The following is a 25,102-nucleotide window of genomic DNA, read 5'->3' on the forward strand; positions in this document are numbered from 1 at the left end:
TGCTAATTCCCTTGCCACTTGGAGTAACTTTAAATTAAGCTCTCATATATTATCTCAAATGGCCTGATAAATTAATGGGAAGGAGGACTAAAATGCCTTTAAAGATCTCACTAGTGCAATACCAAAAATATTTTAAACTTTCAAGAGAAGAAAAAGTAGTTTAATATTATGACCAGAACCTTGGATAGAACCAGAAAAAGCAACACATTCAAACCCTTTAAAAGTCAAAACACATCATTAAACGGTGATTCCTTCCTGCCTTGACTTCCTTGTCCCCACTAGAATAACAAATGGTTATGGTTTCATTTTACAGTGTAGCAAGGAGGATTTGAGAATCTGCAGGGCCTCATCTGCTGCCTCTTAAGCAAACATCTAATGCAATTTTAAATTTCACTTCATCATTGCGATAGCTTCAAACAAACCCCTCCTGTGTGCCAATCCTTCCTCTCAAAGGCACACAGTCAGTGCTACAGAATGGACACCACCATCCCAAAACAATCAGCTCCCCTATGACTGTGATTTATGACATAAGCTACACTCGTAGGGACACATCTCCTCATTCTTCATTCATTTAAAACAGTGCCTTGTAGTTTGTGAATACAGAGTGCTGAAGGTACTTCTTGTCACAGTGGTAAAATATAAGATTTGATGGGGCATAGGGCTGAGTCTATAGGGATATTTAGGTGTGTGAAAGTGCAAGAGAGAAATTATGAGGTCAATACCTCTGAAAGCATCAGAGGTGCATTTTCTTGAAAGCCTTAGGCCCAAGTGAGGCTTCATTTTCAAAAGTATGCCATGCATTTTAGAGTCTAAGTGTTCCCAAAAGTTACTGTGACTCAGGCTCATACATCACTTGGGCACTTCTGAAGAGTACACCTTTAGTAAATGTACAAAAGTGCCTGTAGCAGCAAGGTACCCCTCTTAAGTATCAGGACAGTGCGGCTGCTTGCCTGCTAGGCACTCTTTATAAATCCCCTGGGAATCTTACTGCATTTTTATATGTGTAAATAAATCTCACCTTGTCCTCCAGTGTCCTTTAAAAGCAACAGGACAACTCACACACAAGGCCACTGTGTGCATATCAATAAATCCCTGATAATCAAATCCCCCAGTGATTACCAATACAGAATTACTGCCTGGGCTGGAGCAATGCCAGTTCAAATGCAGCCTACCAGCCTCAACAGCCCAATCTGACCTACAAGTGTTAAAGCAAAGGACACAGACAGACCACCTGGGGGATGATCTGCAAAGATGAAAACAGCTCTGCCAATGGAGATACCCTGGCCAGCCGACAGCTCTCCGAACTTCAATGACCATACTGCTCTTGATGTTCAATGGATGATACAAAATAAGGACGTATGAACTCGTGGTGTCCAAGGAGGTCTTCAGATTTTGCTTTCTGGTCACTAAACTGGAGAAGCAAAGGCACTATGAGGACAATATTTCTCTGGTACAGATATTCCCACCACAGAAATTTCCCACGTTACTCAATCTTCCTGAGATTTCCATGCCTCTACAGCTGCAATAAATTGACCAGAAACTTTGCCCCTCCTTATTTCAGACTATAATTGTTTGACCACAGGACTGCTGTCCCTAAAATCTAGGAAGTCTAAAAACTTACTAGAAATAAAGGAATGAAACACTGAAAATGAAATGTCAGTATTCAACAACCCAGGAAATTTTTTTGCTTTCCACTTGCCAGCTACATACCAGCAGGCCATACCTGCTATTCCCTCAGAAAATGAAGATTTACAGTCTCTGCACAGTTTAGAAAGAACATCAGCTCTCCCTCAAAAGTACCCAGTTAAAGCCTTGTTGGTCTCTGGGTCTTTTTGTGGGGTTTCTGACACTAAAGTACATGACTTCCAGCAGCAAATGTGGAGGGTCAAGAAAACTCCCCTGAGAGGAGCTGCAGTCTCCAATTGCAGCGTGATGTTTGCTCAGACCTGATGAAAGAAATGCCAGCCTCCCTTCCTTTCCCTGGTACTCACCTAAACAAAGAGATATGCAAGTGAATGTGCTGGCAAAGCCAGTGTTGGCTGTGCCCAAGAAGTGCCATTCATCTCTCAGAGGTTTCCCTCTGGTTACAGACATACAGTAGGACACAAGAAAGAGAGAATTATGTAGGCAGACAAATGGTTATTTAAAATAATCATAATTTTTTTTTTAATGGAATAGCCAGTGCTGGCTTCAGTTCTGGGGTGGAGGGGGAAGAATCTGTAAATTAAATTCACATGATCCACTCCTGTTCATAGTTATATAAACCGCCCACTGGTAAAAAGATGGTCATTTGTAAATTAAAGAAGAAAATTATGTAATCTAAGTACAAATATGTTGCTGATGAAGACTGTTTGCGGTAAAGATAAAGAAATAATCAAGTAGATGACATGGTGGAACATGACTTCAATTAAACCCTTGTGGAATTTCACCTCTGGTTCCACCGGAGGTTCCACTGCTTTAATAACATAGCTGGGGCATATTGTCCTGCACAAAGGAGAACAGAATGCAATGGATAACTTCTTGTTGATAATGGATAGACTGTGTAATTACAAAGTCTATCAGATGCAATTTTCTCCCCAGTAGCAAAATGTCCACTGAGTTTTACAAGGTATGGCTGGGTAGAGGCAATTTACAGAATAATTGCCTTAACCCATGGAGTTAAATGTCTTCTTTCTTTGATTACCCAAAGTTTGAGCTTTGTCCATTCTTAATGAAGACAACAGCAATTCCACTTTTGACATAAACTTGAGTAGTACAGACCCCCTAGAACATCAAGCACTGGAAAAATGCTGATGTAGTCATAAAAAGCTCTCAGACAACGGCAGGTCATATTTTGGTGGGTGTTCTGGGCTGAGTTCAGCCTTAAAAGTGCAACCCAAACCTGCACCGTTTCCTAGTAAATGGTTTGAACGCTCCATGTCTCAAAAGCTATTAAATAAAGCAAAGAAAAAAGTAATAAAATAAGACCAAATTCTAAATGTTAAATGCTGTTTTCCACATCACATTGGGAGGCCATAGCTTACCCCTTTTACTGTGAGAGGAAGCATTTGGGGCACAGAAAGTATAAACACAAATACCCCAAACACAGGCAGTGTGATAGCAAGCAGAAGTCTATTATGGAGAATTCGTGATTCCTTAACTCAGGCTCCATATGACCGCTGCAGGATATGCACTACAATCTGATCTCAGTGTTTGTCACTTGTCAAAAAATTGAGAACAAAGAGCCAATTAGCTGTGGTTTGTTTTCTTTTATTTTGCTGGAAATAAAAGCTGAGCTATCACACAGAAAAAATTCCTGGTGTGTGTACGAGGCAGGGAGAAGGAAAAAAACAATAAACAAACATTTTTACAAAAATTCAAATCATAGCACTTGCAAAATAAGGACAGCTGGGATGCATAATCAAGAGCATTAGAAAAAATTTATTTTATACAACAGAAACTTTGCTATTCTGGCATTTGTTCTTTCAATATACAGTATAACCACTAACTTCTACTGGAAATCTGCAAATACTTTAAAGGCAGCTTAGCTGCAGAGGGACTGATTTTTGAGGCTGTCTGAAAGGCAGTGACTGTCACATAGTGGCTAGGTGCTTTTCAACCATTAAGATAATACTGCTTTGCATTTGGTTGGAGATTATGACAATAGTTTTGTGACAATGGAATTATTTGCTCCTCCCCACCTTGTTATGCAGTAGGTAAAGAGACACTGGAGATACATAACCAGTATTCAAGTGCCTCTGCAGTGAAATCCATCACAGACGCCTAAGATACAGCACTGCAAGATAAAAAGGGACCACCTGGCTTCCCAGTCTCATCTCCTGGGTAACCCAGTCCACTATGTTTCACTCCACTGAACAGTAAACCAAAAGTTTTGAATACAAATTGGGAAAAAAAAAAGAGACTACTTGAACCAATTGCAAAGACACAGAGAACCTGGAGGGGTGGAATAGGATTACTGAAATTGGAATGTAATCAGAACAGAGAAGTCAATATCCATGTACGAGAAAGATGACAAGAGATCTTTAAGGGACCACAAAGAAGTGGTCAAGGTTTTGGTTCGTGTCTCAGTTAAAAGTGCTCAATACAAGTGCCACAGCACTGATTGCCAACAAAAACTGATCATTCAGGAAGTACCGGCAACAATACAAGCAAGATCTGTAAGAGTTCTTGGGAGATTTCCAATTCAATGATGGATCCAGCCCAAAACCTGACTGCATCAAAGAAGGTAATACAGGACTAGTTTATTCAGACAGTCTAGTGTAACTCAAATACATAAACACTGTTGCTTATGGTGAAGAAGGTAGGATTTAGCAATTTGCTTAACACTGCACACAAAAAAGCAATTAGCAAATTCATTTTCATCCTGATCTGAAATCTAGAAATATTAAGAAATACATTTGTGTATTAATGTCTTGTTTTGTGTAAGGAATTAGCAAATACCTATAGTAACTACTACAAGAACACAACTCTTCCCATTCCTACTGATATTGATGGGATTATTTTATGACTGACATGTCCAGTGAGCCCTTTCATTCCTTTTTTAGGCTCTATATTGAATGAGGAAGATCTGCTGCTTTTTCTGCTATCACAACTCTGTCTTTCAAATGTGCTGTTCATAAACTACTGAAGCTTATTATGTTTAAATAATAAAATAATGGAAACCAAGAGAGTGATTCTGTACAAACACAGATTAAAGTTCTTTGCCTAGAGCTGTGCTTAGGTCACTCCCAAAGGAGGCTGAAGGGAACAGTCTGTGTGCATAGGGGAAAACTCATTTCATAGCTTAAGACAAGTGCCTTTTACACTGCTGCCTTTTAAGCAGCAATGGGACTGAAGCAATGCTGATTTCTAAGACAAAACAAAATCCAAATTTGGTTTTGAGCACAAAGATAATTAAAGCACTTGCCCTAACAGGAAACTGCATTAGAAAACAACTTTGCACTTTTGAGGACACACACTGTGTTTCTTGTTATGCCAATTTATTTTAATTAATCAGAAAAACATTTATTTGAGGTATTAGCAATGCTGGTGCTTAGCCTGTCATTCTTCCTCCCCTCTAAATACCCAGAATGGCAATTCCAAAGCAGAGCACATCTGGTGCAAGGAGGAATCTCTCCTTCTGGCACATCACTGAAAAGGAGCAGTATAAATTCAGTGGGTCATATCTTTGTCCTTCCACTCACCTGGAGTAAAGCTGAACTGTGCTGGAGTTCACCACCACACAGAAATACGATCAACCCTTAGTAGGGTGTGAAGTGGTGCTCATGGCATTGCAGGAGCCCATTCATGCTTGCCAGGGAAGAAGTGTGACAAACCACAGCACCTCCCAGCTGGCAACCTGTGCCTCAAATTTAATCTTGGAGTGTCACACATGGTGGGAGCAGGCCCAAAGTCCCTCTGGAAGACAGAAGGAAAGCTAATAGTATGGCAAGGCTGGAAGAACCAAACAACTTGGACTGCACCCAGGTGATACTCCTGGAATACAAAGGGCAGGTGAGATCTTCCAGGAACATGAAAGACAAAAAGGAACCAGAGGATGACTCACACTCCTTTCAGATTTCTTTACATCACCTGCCATTTCTGAAATCATCACTGAGTTTCAGAATATTTCCATAAGAAGATGTTCCTCACCAACAGTATCTGGAAAATGGAAATGAAAAATACCATCTTCCATGCTCCTCTTTGCATTCTTCATTCAAATAATCGGAACAACTGACCTGTCCTCACTAGCTCTTGTCCCCTACTCGTCTACGCAATCCAAAAGTATTGGGTAAACTTTCTCAAAAAAGAAGCATACCCCCAAAATACATGTAACTGACATGACTTCTTAAAAATTTCTGAAGTTTAAAGAAGCTAGTTAATTTTGATTATATTTAAATAGTTTTTATTATTAAAATTAAAATCTATTTTAATAGCAAGTTTTGGATTTTTTTTCCTTTTTTCTTTGTTTCTCTGTACCTGTCCCATACACAAACCTTTTCAAATAAAATAAAGTGCACTAGAAACTTCATTTGACTCTTCTTTTAGTACGACTAATGTTAATGGGTAATTGGAAAGTTCATGGGGCTGGCATAAAAAAAATAAACACCAAATATTTCTAGAGGCAGCAAAAACAAAAGTGGGATTTGCCCTGACACTTAGAGAAAAAAAGTGCTACCAATATCACCAGTAGTATCTCCTAACTGGTACTGTTTGTCTTACTAGAAACTTTAGAAGCCAGTGGGAAAAAAGTCAGCTTTGACAGTTGCATGGCAACAAGAAAAAGACTGGGGGGATGCTCCCTGAGGATGAGTGTGGCACAAACAAGGAGCAGACAGTAACTTGGCTCCAGCTGAGCTTGCTGGGTGCTGCCAGCCTGACCTTAGACCAGCTATAATCCAGCAGGCAGTGATTTTCACTGCACAACTCCACCAGCCCTCTGCCAGTCCTTTCGTGTGCAATGGGGCCAGTTTTTAGCATCCAAATGGTATGAAAGCTCTCAGGATAAATGAACCAGAAGATCAACTCAAACAGTCTGTGTGAAACAGCAGCAGCAAGCAAGTCCTCCAGCCCAGGCAGTTTCAGCACTCATATGCTTCTCCAATACAGCATTTTGGGAGCTGCTGTACAGTACAAACTGAGACCAAGAAGGGAAACATCCCAAACTCAGTGTGACAGCTCACAGTACCATCAGGAGGAAAGCCAGCCTTTCCACTTAATAAACAGACCTGAAAATAAACTGAGCTTGCATATTTTGCTTACCTTAAACTCCTGCTAAAGTGATTGAGATTGAGGCCAAAGTCTCATTCAACTGTTGATTTACTCAGGGCAGCATTCTTCTTTTAACACATGGGAAACTATCCCTTGCAATCTCCAAAACTACACATGCTGCTGTAACTGTGGCTACCCTATCACCTTATAACCACTACCAGCAATGGCAATTTATCATATAACAAAAACTACTGTATTTTAGCAGAAGACGGGAAAAAAAAAATCCATGTTAAAACTAATGAAGAGCTTTTATTTTTAAAATAAAAGCCAGTGAAGACCAAGCAACTACAGAAGTGTAACCAGGGAGAAAAATTTGCCCCTAACCTTTCATCCTCTTTTGCAATAATTTTTTTTTTCTCTTTGATTTTTAACCTTTTCTGTCACCATCAGCACTAAAAGCTGCTTTTTTTCTCCCCCTTTTGCTGGAAGAACAAACAAACAGTTGCCATTTCAGTCAAAGCAATGTTTTTCTTTGGCTGGCTGGCACTGGTTTCAGCTCACAGGGCGGTCAGTTCCTCTGGCTCCCATCCAGCAAGCTGAATAAACCAGACTGGCAGTAAGCACAACTCTGTTTGGGCTCAGAAATTAGTGCTTCAGACCTGTTTCCAACCTGAGCGCTTCCAATTTACAGCACTCCAACACCGCAGGAAGTATACCATGCCAATCTGAAACTCAAATATATTTGAAACAAATCTTTCTTCCATGCCTTTTGGTCTTTTTCTACACTCTTCTTCCTTCTCTAATATTTGCAGGTTGGAATTTAGTGCTCTTTTTTCTGCCAGAAGTTTGGCCTTTGAAAGAAATAACTTTATTCAAGTGTGCCATTTCCTCCAAAATGCACAGCAGTGGCAGAAATCACAGACAGATCATTATCATCTTTTCTGTTTCTTGCTTCCCTCATTTGGTATGGAGCACTATGAGAGTCAAGAAGAACTTTTCTGAAATTACAAAACTCATTTTTTATAGACATGCAGTCACCCTGCATATTCAAGACTTTCAACTCTCAGAGCACAAAATGCAAAACACAAGAAAACTTGTAATACAAGAGAAACTGTGGTTCAGCAAGTTCAAAGCATGCTAGAAGGATTATAAATGGAGGATTCAGCACTTTAGACTCCCCTTATGCTCCACACTCTGGCAGAACAACACTAACAGCAGAATTCCACTTTACTGGGGTAAGGGACGGTGCTTATGAGAATGGCAGGAGATGCGAATGCAAAGGTTGAGAAATTGTATTGAGTGCTGTGTTCCAGTGCTCAGGTTATTATTTTCTCTTTCCTCCTCTCATTTTTCACACCATTAAAATTCCACCTCAGACACCAGACTCAAAGTGAACAAACAAACATGCATTGTTCGCTATCCAAACCCACCACGCTCACACGGCTGCTGCTGAAGCTGCAGTGACACTTGAGCTGAGGAGCACAAACCACTCGGGCAGCTCACAGCGGGGATGCCAGAGCAACAGATTAAGTACAAAACTAATCCACATGCTGTGTTTCTGCTGCACAGGTGTGTTCAGGGATTATCCTTCTGCCACACAAGTCACTTATGCCAATCTCTAAAGAGCCTTTCTCTTTCCTTCTGTTTCTTGGTTTATATGAAGTAAATTTTCCATGGCTACTGTGCTGAAACACTTCCAGGGAAATTATTTTGTAAAAGTTCAAACATTATCATTGCCTCTTGTACACAATAATTTATCAATCATTATAGCATGCTACAAGGCTACATCCTACTCTCAGCATCTCAACAGACAGAAGTTACCCACATTCTTTGAAAGAATCTTAAATACTACTTCTTTGCCCAGCAAAAAACAATTTGAGGAAAAAAAAATAAACTAAAGCTTCAAGATCACCTCTAAAATCTGCACATGAATATTATGCTAAGCCAAGATGGAGACAAGTAGTAAAAAAGATGCAAGAACCCTGAGACATGTTTGAAGTCCTCAGCTAAAAGTTAGCACATACAAATTCCCATTTAGAAACAGAAGTAATTTGAAGAAGTTCTACTTAATGGATAGCACAGCAAATATGGGTTCTGGTTTCCAACAAAAAGTGACATGCAGTAAAATATTTAGGCAATCTCTTGAGGACTATGTAGCATTTCATAAATCAAAGGGCTTTAGTCAGCTTTCCACGTGACAGCAACCAACCCACAATTCAGTCAGAGAAGAAGTGTTTGTGTTTAATCCCAAAATGGATTGGAAGAACTTCTGGCATGAACTGACACGGATATAAACTGCTCAAGACTTCTTACAGAGAAGAAATGGAAGACAAAGCAAACTGTTTTGAATTGAAGCTACCATAATATTCAGCAGAAGCCAAAATTCTCTGTTCTGAAGCTCATGTGACTAAACACTAGGATGTAATTTTCAAATAGGTAGATAAACTGCCTTTATAAATTCCACCACTATGTTTAAAAATCATTTAGTTCTCATTCCAATTGTGTTAGGTGTGTCTGTGTAGCTCTGGGCAGAAAACAGGGTGTACTGGTTGTTAAAGAAATGGGAGAGTAAGGGGACATGAATCCCGCTGTGGTGGGATCACAGAACGCCTGGGTGACCTCGGGCTAGTCAGTTGTGACCTCCATAAAATGGAGATAATCACACTTATCTGATTCAAGGGGGTACCAGGAGACCTACTGTTTCCTGATTGTTTAGAGATGTACATGGGAAAGGCACAATATATAGTTACATGGGTTAGGTTTCTGGAAATATCTACTGGTGACACAATAGATTTTACCCATCTGTGTAAAAGCATCAAGTACTGCTATTATTTTGACCTCGCTGATAAAGAAAGGATGGGTGGTCTGGTAGATTGAAGCACATTTTGGCTGGAAGCTATTACCCTTTGAGACGACCTCTTGTTTCAAGTTTCATTGGTGTATCAGAAAAGTTACAGGCAGCAACAGCAAGGTTTCTGTAATTCATGCTACAAAAACACTCAAATCTGTTTTATCTCCTCTGACATGCTACTCCCTCTGTACTAATCCTAATGATATGTTCCCTAATCAAGCATATGTTAATGGCAGGAAGCAGTGTCACTTCTTTCTGGTTTTACCTGACCTGTCTTTGGGTACTCATTGTTATCTGTGAAGCTACACCAAGTTCAATTGTCTCTCACTGTTAGAGAGGCGTAGAAAAACTGACTGCAATGCTAAGAAGGGCATAAAAAATGATGGTAATTTAAGAGGATGCCTGATTTTAAAACAAGATACCTAAATTGAGGTAAAATGTAGATCCTTCTGATAGTTTCATGTAGCCATTCAGTTTTAGGGAGAGAAGTTGTTTAAGGTGATTTGGGCAGGATTTATGTAAACTGAGTAGCTAGGAAAATAGATGATTTACATTAAAACATATCACAAACAACCATCAAGTAGCAGTAGTTTTACTACTGAAATGTGACTCTGGAGAATTTTTACAAAATCTCCACACTTAGCCAGGCAGGCTAAGGCAAGAAAGGGGCAAATGTGAAAGTAGTAGCTGTAACCCAGAGTAATTCATGCTGATTTCTATTTCGCCAGAAAACTTTTACACCAGAAATTTCCATACAGAATGCAAATACTGGCACCTCTGTCTAAAGCACTCATTTACCACCAAGTGACCTTGTTTTACTCAGTGTGTTTGCAAGGGTGAACCACTCTATCATTTGTATCAGTAAGGCAACTCCTACCCACATGTGCTTCAACCCCAGACTTGACTAATGCATGAATCTTTATGTTATGCTCCTTAAGAAATGCTGTGTCCTATCACGTTGCCACGATACTGCTGCTAGATTTATGGCTCTAACTAAATCATCTGATCATACCACTTCTGTGCTGTGCTTCTTCCATTACCACCTAATGTATCAAAAGCATCGATTTTACACTTGCCAGCTTTCCTGCTGGAGCACTCCAAGGTCCTGCAGCACTTTATTACACCCCATGCCCACTCCCAGATCTGTCATGCTAATGAGCCATGTGTTGCTACTTTAATTTTTCTGAATCAGGTCACAAAGCTCAATTCTCCCCTCATGTGGGAGAACCTAGAGTCCAATTCCTGAGCTGTCATGGCTGGCTGATTTTGAATAGTGCATATGATGACAGGCTCTCATCTTACTGGCCTGGCCACCACAACACCCCTTCCCTCCCAAATGCTGAAAGAAATATAGCCACTTATGGTTTCAGAATGCTATTTGCAGCATACTGTACTTACCAAACACTTAATATCCTGAGGTGTCCAAAATGCTGAAATTATAACCTACTTAACCTCAATAATTCTGAGAGGCCAATTTTTATCTCTGCAATAGGGGTCTTATTTAGACTGAAAGAAAACAAAAGACAACACAAATAAGAGACTCAATTGTCAGGGCACCTAAAAATACCCTGAAAACCTAGAAGTTTAGCACAACAGAAAAAGGCTAAAATCCTCCAGAAAGGACCAATATATTTTATGACCTGCAGGTATGAATCCCTTCCAACTCCAGGTATTTTATGATTTCTATCAATTTACTGCCTTGTCAGGACATCAGTTAGGAAAGGGGAGAAAGACAAGAGGTTAAAGTAGCAACTTTTAGGTTACCCTGAAAGGCATCTCAAACACACTTGCTACATTTTGTAGGGTTAATTTCTGATTAATGTTGATGTCCTAAGATGCAAAAGAATAGGAACAACTAGGAGATAATCAATGAGGGCCAGTCCAGCCTTCTTACTTTGACCACTCCTACTAATAAGGCTACTTGGTGTTTGAGACCGTTAATGAGCAAAATATTTGGGTCTCAGTAGCTTTGCTTGTTTTAGAATCTTAAATGTCATGTGAGCTGGGGAGAAAATGCATCAACTACTACTGTTAGCAATTGCTTTCCACGTGCATTTGTGTTCTAGTGGTAGAAAGTAAATTAACATATGAGGTCTCTGCCATTTAGTAGAGATTTCTCAGCATCACCATCCCTGGAAGTGTTCAGAAGGTACCGCATGTGGTAGCAGAGGACATGGTTTAGTAGAGAACATGACGGTGCTGGGTTAATGGTTGGACTCATTGACTTTAGTGTATTTTCCAGCCTTAATGATTCTCTGATACTCTGAAGTAATATGGAGTCATATGGCCCATGAGCAACATGGGTGTTTTGGCCCACCACTGTTGTCTTTAGTGAATGGCTGCTCACTTTCATGGTATTTTGACATGTCAGTATTAGCTGACCTCTTGTAAAAAGAAATACCATACACTACATCTGAATTTTATCACCTTCTGTCATATAATACTACATTTTATCTTTACACTTCCTCTGCTTTATATGGAAAAGGTCTAAACTAATAGGCTGCCATTAACAGACCTAATTATTACACGGAAAGAGAAAACACAGCTACTAAATCTTTCCTGTTAAAAGTGAGAGCAGACTGTGAAGATGTGTTACAAAAAGGTTGACTAAACATTGCAGCATCGCTATCCCTTACCTCCAGAGACAGAGCATGTGTTAAAAGCCAGCAGTAAAGCCCTGAGACACAGTGGATTTATCAGCTGAAAGGAGAGGGAATACAGCAGCATTTTTCATTTTAAATCTGAAATTAAGAATATGAAAATCTCCAAAACTTCTAAGAAGCAAACAATAGTGATTATTCCCCATTTTATTTATGTAAGAGTCAAGCACCAGCATTTAGGTCACTTGGCCAAGGTCACCAACTGTAACCAGCCACCAGTTTTTTGACTGGTGTTGACTCCCCTTGCACTACTTACTACAAAATATATACCTTGCAGTCATAGGTTCTGAGCTAATGCCAATAATGCATGCAAAGCACTATGCCAGCTATTCCATCTCTCTTGGGGGCTTTTTTAAAAATTCATATGGCAGAAGTCAGAAACCTCTAACCCTTCAAATTCTGGTCTTTTCCAAATTGCCACCCGACTGAATTTTTAAGTCAGATGTGTACACTGGGGCTTGTGGACCTCAAAGTCTTAACCCAACTGGCTCTTAAAGAACTGTAAATCTTTCATACAAAACTCTTCATAGCAAAAGCTCCTTTTGTGCCATAGCTGCTTCTCACATCAGCTTTACTACCAAGAATAGGCACTATGGGCTTGAACCATGTGTCATAACAGCAGGACAAGGACTGCCCTCCCTTGAACAAGTACCCTACTGCTTTGCACCCAGGTGCACATGGGAAGCAGCTTCAAAGGATACACCATAGCTTATACACACACAGCAATAAGCTGCATGATCCTCTCATGTCATATTTTAAGTATCATTTTTCAGAAAAATCACACTGGATCCACAAAAAAATACTTTCCTCTGAATTACTGACTCAAATTTTTTTTAACCTGATCTTCTCTCTTTTACTCAGAGCCTCAAAAGTTTCCACCCAAAATACCTAAAGCTATCATTTCTTTAGCTGAAGAATTTGTTTGGATCACACAATGGCTTGAACACTGTGGTTGAGATTAATAGTGTGTTACAATAAACACAGTGAATAATGCAAAGCACAGAAACGACGGAGGAGGAAGTGGGGGCATACATCTTCTGAGGCTATGCAGTTATTGGATGTTTAGTTTGAAAGAACACACAGGTCAGAGTGAGACTTCTGGCATCTTCTCTCTTACAAATTAATCACCAGTTCACAGTGACCAGCAAATTTCAGCTTATAAATAAAGTTCAAAGCCCCCAGGTCCTCATTTAAAAAATGGAGACATATGGCTTGCAAACAGCTAATGGAACAAGCCTTCCCAAAGTTTGAGCTCAATCCCAACTGAGAGATCCATTTCACAGTAATAACACAACGCAGCCACGAGTACATGAGTTTCAGACTTCCTTCCTGTATTTTATAATACACTGCATTTCCACAGCAGCTTTTATCTGGTGAGTGGAAAAAGTTCTGATGAACATCAGTTATGACTTTTCGAAGTGTAGAAGGCACTGCAGGAACTGAGAACATACACAGACCCTCAGCCATACAGGCTTCAGCTCAGAGATGATAATTACCCAGAAACAAAAAATTCTATGTTGTGCATGGAAAAATCTGAAAAGATTTAGAAAAAAGATTAGCTTACTCTCTGAAACCTGATGTCTGCTAGTTTGGAGCCACAGGTCCCTTCTTGTCTACTTGTTCACCATAGTGTAAACCATGTCTAGCTGCAGTAATATCATATAAATAAGAAAACAGTTCAGAAGGATACTGAATCCTAGGGTTTGCTATAGCTCTTATTTGCAACTGAGAAAATTAAAGTTTAAGTTTTGCATCTGAGAAGCCTGTGGCAGAAATCAGAAAGCTGAACTCCTGGTACTCACTCCAGTCTCTGGACAACTCTGCCTTCAATGTTTTGTTCTTCTAAAGCTGCCCTGAAAGCATTTTTTCCACACAGAATCTACTGCTTTGGGGGCTTTGTTTCATGTTAGTCACAAATCTCTCAGTATAACCCGAGGTAGACCAAAACACTGGCAGTCCTGCAGTGAAAAAGCATCTAATGGGCAATAAATTAATGTTTCATTTCCTTTAATAGTGTTAATGATGAATTCCTTCTTCAGAACAAGATTTTGTTATACATTTGATAGTTACACTATAAAGAAACAGGGTTTTTTAATGTCAAAAACAATCAAAGCCAGAACACTGCTATTTTTGTTTGTGCTCTTGTAGCTTGACTCTTCAAACAGTTTCTTCTCCCCAAATTTTTAAAAGGTAAAAAAATCCATTTCAGATGAGACCTTGCACAGCTTATCAAGTTTCGAACCACAGTGAATTATTTTGCAGATATAAACCCCTGAAAGTAGGGGTTTCTAATGGAAATGCTGACATAACCTTAACTATACCAATGCTGCCATAATCTCAGGTTACCAGGAATATTTCTGCTGCCAATTCCATTTAACAAGTCTGAATGCATATAATTTGTTCCAGTTGTCTTTCCTCAGAGTGGGGCTCCTTTGTGCACACTTTCCAATGTGGCTTGCATTAAAAGAAAGAAAAACCCCTCCTACTCCTATGTAAATTCATATACACACTGATACGGCTTTATCACAGCTAAAAAGCTATAAATCTGCTTTAACTGATTCAGTGTGCTCCTTGGCCTGGAAAGGTGACTTGTTTCATTGCTGCCCTTCACTGAACGTGACAATCATAACTTTGCTTTATTCTTTCTGAGATATTTATTCCTTGCAAAAAAACCTCCCAAAAGCCCCTAGACTGCCTCTCTGTGTATTCATACTATCCTCTCCTGACCAAGGGTCCCCTCTGTTTGAGCCAAAAGGATTTGAGCTGGGTCAGGATTTGCCCCTGGCTATGCTAGGAATCTAATCCAAATGCCTCCCACTGATACCAGCGATAAGAATCTAGTCCTATAGCAAATTATTTTCTTCTCACCTTTGGCTCATCCCGAAGCCAAACAACTGCCAGGTTAAACAAATATTCACAGGATGCAAAGTGAATTCGTGAAGCAAGAGCTCAAGGGACAGCAATGTTAGTGGGCACTTCTAGAGCCTCATGTCCTCTGAAAGATCTGCAGCTCACACACTGACATCTCTCTGATCTTTCCTCCTAGAAGGAAGAGTGAAACAGGAGGAACAAAAACTCAACAGGACGGCTCCACTGCTCAGTGAATAAGAACTGGAATAATTCATGATCTGATCCTCCTCACAGCTGCCAGTTTACAGCTTCTTACTTGATCTTCAGGGTCTAAGAGGCAATAGCTGATGCCTGGAAACTCAAAACCTCAACCTTGTTGTCATCTTTATGTCAGAGATAAATTCAGAGGAATTATGTGAGGACAAATTTTCAAATACATCAGTAAATTTTTCGAAGACAGTGAGTTTGAGTAGACAACTACTCAATCAAGCCAAAATGGTCATCTCCACACTAACCTGTCAGGCTTCTGGGGACCCATAGTCAAGACACAGCTCTAGCCACAATGAGAGCAAAAAGAAAAATCTCCTGAGGATGACTCAAACCCTGGTGGCTTGAAATGTCTCTATCTAAATTGAAAGCTTATGATTAACAAGTTTCTTGTTTAGTTTTCTGCCTAAAATTAAAAGGGAGGAATTAAGGTTATAATTTCTCACGCTGAATTCTGAACACGCTTCCAAATCAGAGGATAAATTAATTGAAAAATCATGTAAAACTGAGTTTCAGAAGTCTTTTTTCAAAGCAGCTCACCTAATCATCATTACTATTTAAAAAATATATAATTTTACTAAAGAATATTTTTAAAAGTACTGCTAAACTACACGTCTTTTAAACCTTTCCTCTCCTTAGGAAAGGTTTAAAAAAAAAGTTTTTACTAAATTTCTGAAGTGTTGGGGAAGAGAGGAGGGGGAGGAGGGTGATGATGCTAAAAAAGTTTTAATAGGAAATGCAATAACAAAGAATATTTAAAACTTTTTAAAAGACACTTGGAAATTGATTGGCTATATCTTCCAATTCCAGTTTCCCTTCTGTAATTATGAATTGCCATTATGAGTAACACTGACTGCTAATGGACTCTGCAAATATCTGATAAAGGATGCAGAGATTAATTGCTATTCTTATTTAACACACTTGCTTAAGTAGTAAAAAAGAAGCAATAGAAAGCACTGTGCAAGGACAAAACACAGCAAGAGAATAGATCCTCTGTTCACAAGCTTTTTTGGAAAGAAAAACAAAAGCCTTCCATAAAAGAAAACTGAAATTAATTGGAGTTTCTGGTTAGTTGTTAGATGAGAAAAGTATCAATTATTCAGATTACATTATCAAAGGTTCTTTTGCTCTCCTCAGCCAGATTCCTGAAAATTCTCCACTTCTAAGACACCTCACATGATACTATTCCTTCTTCAAAATCCTTTCATATTCAGTCTTTTGGCCTCCCTGCTGCAGTTTGATCTCTCCGTACTTTGAGTCCTGGTGCTGTAAACCCCTAACCCTGTGCTTGAGCAGGACTCCTACAGGACAGCTGCTGTGTCTGAATTTGGAGCCAAAGATCAGAGGAGCGCTGCCTGATGCATTCAGCCTTCAGCCGCGCACACCAGGCTGCCGAGCGACTCTGAGAGCAGCCATCGCTGTGTGGCAGACTGCAGCACCAACCACATCATGGATACAAAAGAAATAAACCCTGAGCACTCATGGACAGATTAAAAACTTCCAGCAGAAAGTGCCCTGTGTTTCACAAAGATGACTTCCCTCTAGATCCTGAGGTAATCCAGCCATAGCAGCAAGTAGTGGCACACGACCTGGTCAGTTACTGTAAATTGCAAGAAATGCACCATTTATATAAAATTAAACTATTTGACAAAAAAAAAAAAAAAAAAAAAAAAAAAAAAAAAAAAAGCTGTAGGAGCCCCCAGCAGCCTATTTATGAAGAATTTATCTTCCGAAATCTGGGCCAAATCATTGACTAAATAGCGGGAAGTTCTTACTGAAGGATAGAAAAGGAAGATAAATTACAAACACTGACTGTATTTAACAGCTCAAGTATGATTTTTAAAGATAAAAAAAAAACTTTAAAGAAAATAGGTTACAAATCAGGAGGCCCAGATTTAGTCAGAAATGAAAATTAAAATTTTTTGGGGATTTACTGCTTCAAATTGTTCAGCATTCCAAACAAGAAAAAGTGGCAAAAGCAATACAAGAACTTTCATTAACTACATGATCTTGGATTTTGTTGGTCAAGCAGCTTATTCATGCAGATCTCACTGTGCAGAAGAAGCATGGTGTGGCTGCCGGGGTTAAACTGATCCTGATGTGGTCTATTTTCCACCAAAATCATAGATAATAGAGAAATTGCACCAGTCTCCCAGGACCTAACCTTAGAATACTTATAGATATACTCAACGTGGATTTCCTTCCTTCTCCACTGCCAATATAGCCTGTGCCAAGGTAAGGGCTGTATCATCCATGCTTTATGCTTTTAATCCTTCTCTTGGAATTCAAAGTGTAGTAATACTGAGAATCATGCCTGCCTTTCCCTTCTCTCTCCAACAGCAATGTCACTTTGGGTGACTGGCATCATGACCCTCCACTGCTGCTGCTTCTGTGAAAAATGCCCTTAGTGTTCGAAAAGGTGCAAAACTGGTTAAGCAGTGCTGAACCACAAGTTTTTGTAATAGGGATGTATTTGAAGAAGAAACCAAAGAAACTGGGGTACTTTTATTCAGAGGTGGGTGGTAAGACTCCAAGCTGTATTAGATTCTTCACAGAGAGACTTAAGTAGATGTTACCTCCAGTGTCACCAAAGTAAAGTCATTTCTAGGACCAGAGTCAGTTTTAGATATACTTAAAATTTTCTGGTATTGCTTTACATCTATTAGAATGAAATAAATTCCATGCTCTGATCTCAAAAATTGTGTTAGTATTTGAAAATACTAAAATGCTCCAAACAAGAGGTGATTTGTGATCTTGTGGCTCCCATGTGCAGAGGCTGGTTCAAGTGACTGTATCCAGCCTTCCTGCCTGCCTCATACAATCAGCTTATGAGAAATACGCCAGACCCCACCAAACAACAAAAGCACACTTCTCATGGAATGCCTGCTCACTGATGGAGGAGCTGGAAGAAGTCACACATTGCAGCTTTGACTATGAGGCAACACAACCAGTGTTGGAATTTGGATGTCAGCTTTCCACAGATTTCATACATCTTACCATATCTGTTCTCTGTCACTCTGTACAACAGCCATTTCCCTACCTCACAGATGTACCTGTTAATGCCCCCAGTGCCACAGCTGTGGATGCTGAAGAGACATGGGCACCAATGGTCAGGCTGATGTGCTCCTCCTGAACACCACTCCCTACAGACACTCCATTTTTTAAAATTTATTTTCATGTAATTTACTGGTTCAAACGGAAGAAAGCTGCCACTAATGAGCTAAGCACCCACATCTACAGCCCTCCTTGGCTAGTGCTCAACCTTTCTCAGCCGGCCAAAATCCTCCCTGCAGTCCCACTTGTTCATGCTTCTTCTCCCATACCCTTGTCAGGGACTGCATGTTCTGATCCAGCACAGCAGTTGTTAAGTTTCTTAGTACAACCAGATTAAATATTGGATGTCTTCAGACAGTTCTGGCTTTTCCCAGGTGCTATACATATATACCTACACACCAGTATAAATAAGAAACCTCAAAAACTAATTAGTTTCTTAATGTCCACCAAGATACCACAGGTCAACCAACTTTTCAAATAGTGCTGAAATCCTAAAATCAGGAAATTTTAAGGCTTCTGAACAGAAACATCCTGAGATGTTTCAGAGAGACAGGGCTGTTTAGTCTGCAGAAGGGAAGGCATGTGACCTTTTGATGCTAAAAGGGAGATTATGAGGAGGATGGAGAGAGACTTCTTACAAGTGCTGGTACTCATAGGACAAAGGAAAATGGTTTTTAATGAAAAAAGAATATATTTAAATTTCATGTAAGGAAGGCATCATTATGAGAGTGATAAAGCACTGAAATAGGTTACCCAGATAAGCTGTGACTGCCCCATCCCTGGAGTGTTCAAGGCCAGGCTGGATGTGGCTCTGAGCAACCTGGTCTAGTGGAAGGTGTCCCTGCCCATGGCAGGGGTTTGGGACAAGGTGATGATTAAAGGCCCTTCCAATCCAAAGCATTCTAGGATTCTATGAAATGGAGACACTCGCACCTTAGTTACCTTGGGTAATTTTTGGTAAAGTAAAAAGCCTTCTGGACTTGACATATATTAAAAGAAAAATGAAAAGATCCAAGTCTGAAAAATCTTCTTCCTTAAAATTATGTACCTGCTGATATTATAGGCAGAATAAAAATTTGGACTTTCAATGTTCTAAATTCCTTAAAACTCAACAAAATTAAACCATGGTTTTAAATGCATCTATCACAAAACTTAAAGTCTTAAAAAACGCCCATGTATTTATATACATATTAGCTGTTTCCAGCCTGCATTTGAAAGTTTAGGTGGACATTTTTCTGGAAGTGTAAAAATAATATCATGGACAATATTACCTTTCTGGAATGAAAGGAACTTAGATAAAGAATAGCCTACTGTATATTCAAAAAGTAGCATTTTTCTTAAGTTCCATGTGCATTATATTTGCAATTTACATGGGGATTTGTAGCAGCGGTGCTGCTCCCTGGGTGTTACTTACTTTGGATGGACTTCTCTAAGGTTGAGTTTACACAGCTGTGGAAGGAAAACCTAGCCACAATCAATTAAAAAGTGCAACACAAATCCTTTGAACAGCATTCTCAGGCTGTCCTGCTGTTGAGACAGCTACTATTCTCTGAGAACGAGTGCTCTAACTGTATTAAACTTAGTCCTAACCAAAATAAGCTTTTACCAGTTTTCACCATTTAAGGAACATAAAGACCTGCCTTTGTCATTTAAAACTTAAGCTGACTAAGCCTCATAGAAACAGAACGTTAAAGAACTAAAGCAATTAAATCCATTTACAGAGGTCAGAAGAGTCTCTGGGTTTTAGCATGATGGGCTTGTATGGTCTGTGCTTGTCATTCCTGTGAACTTTCAGATTATGGGTTGATAGGTGGCAAAGTAAGTCACCTTTGTTTTCCTCTTGATAGCAGAGTGACGCTGAGCTGACCCTAGCAGCTCACCAGTGTCCTGCTATTACCTGCACTTCTGATTACTGATCAACTAGAATAAGCAGGCAAATGAGACCCTTGTGCATTGTCTTTGTGTGGGACATATTTATTACCAACCTACTGAATCCTGCACACAAAGAAGGACTTGGGGAATGTAGTATGTCTACAAGCTGATGCAAAAAGTGCTGAGAAAAAAAAAAAGAGGATAAATAAGCAGGCAGCTGAAAAGCCTGGAGTCTAACTAACCCACCAGCACATTTAGAATACAATAATGTGGTCAACCCACTGTGGACTCTGAACAAGGCTTTTCTTGGTTTTCAGCCAAATAGTAAAAGAAGAGATTAAGGTTTTTAATCTTGCTTCTTCTTTCTTCCCTCTTTTTACCTGGTGGGTGTGCATGTATGTATACATGTATTTCCTAAATGAGCAAAGAGAAAGTACATACACATACACTATGATGTGGAAAAACATGTGAGTCAGGTTTTATTTCCAACAAGAGGGTAATTGACATTATTTCAAATTTCCATGTTCTGTGACTGCAAGCAGTCAGATGTGTGTTATAGGGTGGGAGGGGAAGGGGGAAGCTGAACAGAGGATATGAATTTTAATCAGTTTCTTGAATGAATACAACACTGTATTTCCCCCTACTTTCCTTAGGATGACAATTCAGAGGAGATAACCTTCTCCTTTGAAAAACCTTGAAAGGAAAGTTTGTTTTTACCATAACAAATGCAACAAAAGAAGAGGGAAGCTGGGAAAGGGAGAGGATGGACAAATTAAATGTCAAACTTTCTCTCCTTACTTGAAGATAACAGCATACTAGGAAACCTTCTTGGAAGCTTAACATAAACGCAGTTAAGCTGTTGCCAGCTGCAGTAAACCTCCCTCTCACCTTTCTTTCTCTCTTTCAAGATATCTTTGAATGCCTTCTCCTTCATCATAAATCAGACCTGTGAGCAATTATCGCTCAAGCTGGATGGCAGCGGCCTGAGTGGCCACTGCTATTCCACTGCTGTAATCTGCGCTTCGTCAGGTTACACTACCCTTGATGAAATTTCACATTTCTTTGCCAATGAGCATTACCTCTCCACTTACGACTCGATGTCTTTGCAACAGAGAACTGTCAATTTCGTTCCTCTCCTTGTAAATTGCACTCTCCTTGTATCATGCACCATCCGGCAGTGCTGTGCACCCCTAGCAACCCATCAGGGAGTCTCAGAGCATCCCAAAAGGATGTGGTCCTGCTGCTGTTCCCTGAGGACACATCTCAGCACCTCAGAGGGAGACTGGACACAGACACCCTCCTCTGGGATGGTGCCGATGCCACTGCCACAACTATCAAAGGAACTCTTGGCGTTCGTCATCCCCTTTCCTATCCATGCTGCCCTTGGGTGACAGGTTCCTCGCAAGTTCCAGCCCCGCCTGCACCTTGTCGCCCTGACAGAGAGGGGGAAAGCTCTTTGGCCAGTCTGTAAGCCAGGAGTTCATAAAACGAAACAGCCAAAGCACCCCGCAATTCCAGCCCCGCAAAAGGGAGCGGGCTCCAGCCTTCAGGCCAAGCCAAGTCTTTGAGCGCTGCTCGGGTACCCAGCGGGGCTGCGCGTCCCGCACCGCCGCATCCAGCACGGACCTGCCCAGAGCTCCCAGCCTTTGCCAGGCAACTTTTTAAACAAAACCCCCAAACCAATCCGTAGGGCACACCCGCTCTCCCAACCAATCTCCATCCCCGCGCACGGCTGTCAAGACGGGCATGAAAAAGTAGTCACAGAGAGAGAGAGAGAGAAAGAGAGAGCGAGAAAGTCACTCACCGTTGGCGGCGGCACAGAGGTTTCCAGAGCCACTTTGAGCTAGGAATGACTGAGGGACAAACTCTTCCTCAGAGTCCGAGCCCGCGGCCGCCCGGGCCGCGCCGTCGCCCAGCGACCGCCCCGGGCCCTCATTGGCCGGCGGCGAGGGGAGGGGGGAGGGGGACTGCGAGCGGGGGGTGGAGGAGGCGGACGAGCAGGGCAGGGGGGGACCTGCGGGCCACAGACACACACACAGAGAAGGGAGGGGGGAAAAACACAGAAAGAAATAAAATGAACAAAAAAACCACGGCAAAACACGGACAGAGACAATAAAAAAGTCGAGCCCCGGCAGCCCTGCCTGAGGGGCGGCCGACTGCACGTATCTGACCCCATTACCTGCTGGCCCTCGGGCTGTTACTGTCCTTTAAAACTTCTAGCCTAATATCCATCCTTTAAAACTCCCATCCCTAAGGTGTTTTTTTGTTTGGTTGGTTGGTTTTTTTGGGTTTTTTTTTTTTTTTGTGTGTGTGTGCTTTTCGGTTTTTTAAGGTTTTGACATTGGCGAGAGCCTCTGGTCCGAGATGCGCTTTGTTCCCACGACGTGGGCGCTTCGCCGTCAATGAGCCGTGCTCATTGATGCGCCCGCGCTCCGTCTTACTGACGGGAAAGCTCTGCCCGACGTATTGTAGGGCGAATTATTTCAGATTACATGTGAAAAGCGTAAAGTCCTTTTGGGGATTGGTTAACAATTGCCTTCCCTACAGTTTATAAAGCAAACAGCGCAAGACCCCCACCACGCAGGCAAGAAGTGGAGGAAAGGTGTGGACACCGCTGCGTGGGGCAGAAGCAGCTCAGCAAACCGCCACAGTGGTAACGGAGCAGAAGCACAGCTCAGACCAGCGTCATTTCGTTGATTAAATGATGAAAAACACAACAAATCGGGTCCTAAGATTTTACATAGAGCTGTGCTTGACTGAGGAAGAGCTTCTACTGACTGCTAGGAAATTGAATCAGGTACATGTGGGTTAAGTAGATCCAACTGGAAAAGCTTACTGTAAGCAATTCATGATTATCAGGGTCTTATTCCAATCATCTTTTTATACAAAACTGGTAAGTCAGAAGTGCCAGACTGGCTAAAAAACTATCAGGCAAATGTGAAGGTCAGATACATGCAGTACATCAATAAAAACAGGGGGATTATGAACACAGACATATAATACAGGACAATGCATTTAAACATGAACTTTTCCCCTTGCTACATTTGATCTGAAAGTCATAATGATTAATATCTCACATTTTCCCAAATACTGAAATTTTATCATGCAAAATCCATCAAAATAAAAGAACAGTCAGCACAAGAAAACCAGCAAGCTAAAAAAAAATCATCTGTTTCTAAAAAATCATATTTTGAACATAGCATAGCTCACAACATAGCTGTACAATATTTCTTACTAAACACAACATGAACACTTTAGAAACAGACACAAACCCAAAACAATAAAGTAGGTTTAACATTTAAATCCCCCAAAGCTTGTTCTGCTGTATTTCCTTCCACCTTGGTCATTAGTTTTTCTCATCATATGCCCTTAGATGTTACCTCCTTGGCATATGCCAGTCTTATAAATTGCCAGTTATAATCAGAGATGAAATTGTGGCATCAGAGGCAAACCCTGGCATCCAAGGAGAATACCAGACTGTACCTGTGCTTAGAGACACTTACCACAAGAAGGAGAAAAGCCAGTGCTGGTTGAAAGCCTACACTCCCTTGTATGAACAGTAGCCTGTGCAGCATGCAGACCAAGAGCCAAAATTGAGCCCTGTGTGTTTTGCTATGATCAGCAGTGAAGTGGTCTGGATCACCTTTCTGACAACCCTCCAGACAGAGAAGTTCCTCCTTTAGGAATGCATCTTTCAAGGAATCTGCAGCCCACTTCACACTCCCTGACCCCTTTTATGATGCCAAGACTCTAACCTTCCCATTGTGTTAACTAGTGGTAGGAACTGCTGACAGACACGAATAAAAAGAAGCACGTGCAAGTGGATGAGCACTGCTTCCCTTGTCACAGCCCCTGACATGAAAACTGAGATTCTACTCTAATTCTGATCTGCTTTTGAAGAAGCAAAGTATACTCTGCGTCATCCTCTTTGTGGCACTAGAGATTTGATGAGCTCTGACATGTAACAAAGTTTAAATCAGGACTTTGATTTGCTATACTTTCATTACAAAACAGGGTGACATGCATTTCTAATCCTGTGTAGTAGTCAGAGTCTGAGTTTTAGTGTGATGGTGACTGAAATGGAAAAGAAGTGTAAAATCAATGTCTTCCTATAGACCCATACAGTTTTTCAGTGCACTTTGTGAGGACACATTTTTCCAGCCATTGAGAAGGACAATCCAGATTAAAAAATTATTTCAAGCCCATGATTCATTTACACAAACACCAGTGAAATGCATAAAAGGGAGTTAATGGTGTGGTTACCTGATCAAAAAAAAAAGTGGACAATTACAGTAGAGACTCAGAGCTCTGTCTTTTGTTTAAACAGTACACTTGGCATAATTATACATGAATTCTGTAGTCTGGACATAAAGAGCAGGAGCAGAGCAAACTGAATTTGGAATTGTAACCCTAAAAGCAAAATGTCAGTGCTTTTGTCAGTCCACATCAGAAAGTTTCTGCCATTTCCACATGGTTGCAAATTTTTGGGAGTTGCTTTTAGTAGGAGCTTCCCCATCTCCCAGTATTGCAGTTTTGGCAAGAATAAAAGAAAAAAAAATATCAATAAAAACAAATCCAAACCATTTTTAATGGCAACTTTGGGTTTTAATCGACTGCACCATTGCAGACCACACACGAGAAGATCCCATGGGCTTTCACAGTCGTTATGTGCACTTGCAGCAGTGTGTGAGCTGACCTTTACAAGGGCAGATTCCCTAGGAATTGTGCATTCTAACCACTCAGGGCTGTACTGCTGTGAAGGGCACCAGCACATTGTGGAAAATTGCCTTTTGGGCATGAATGATAGGGTGGATTCAATGGGAGACTTTGCCAGCTGCTGGATGAAGGTGTGCACTAG

The 25,102-nt window shown here is 40.7% G+C and overlaps 1 protein-coding gene across 45 annotated transcripts in view; it reads right to left on the bottom strand.

Moving 5' to 3' along the window:
- TENM4 (teneurin transmembrane protein 4) overlaps positions 1-25,102 on the bottom strand; it is a 1,535,912-nt gene that overhangs the window by 237,093 nt on the left and 1,273,717 nt on the right. For 44 of the 45 annotated variants that reach the window (XM_072936977.1, XM_072936960.1, XM_072936968.1 and 41 more), the window contains one exon: positions 22,049-22,258. The exons of the other annotated variant lie outside the window; for it this stretch is intronic. In XM_072936977.1, coding sequence (XP_072793078.1) covers positions 22,049-22,258 — 210 coding nt within the window. The remainder of the gene's footprint in view (positions 1-22,048; positions 22,259-25,102) is intronic. 45 annotated transcript variants of the gene reach the window in all.

Source organism: Taeniopygia guttata, chromosome 1 (assembly GCF_048771995.1).
Source record: "Taeniopygia guttata chromosome 1, bTaeGut7.mat, whole genome shotgun sequence".
Taxonomy (NCBI): domain Eukaryota; kingdom Metazoa; phylum Chordata; class Aves; order Passeriformes; family Estrildidae; genus Taeniopygia; species Taeniopygia guttata.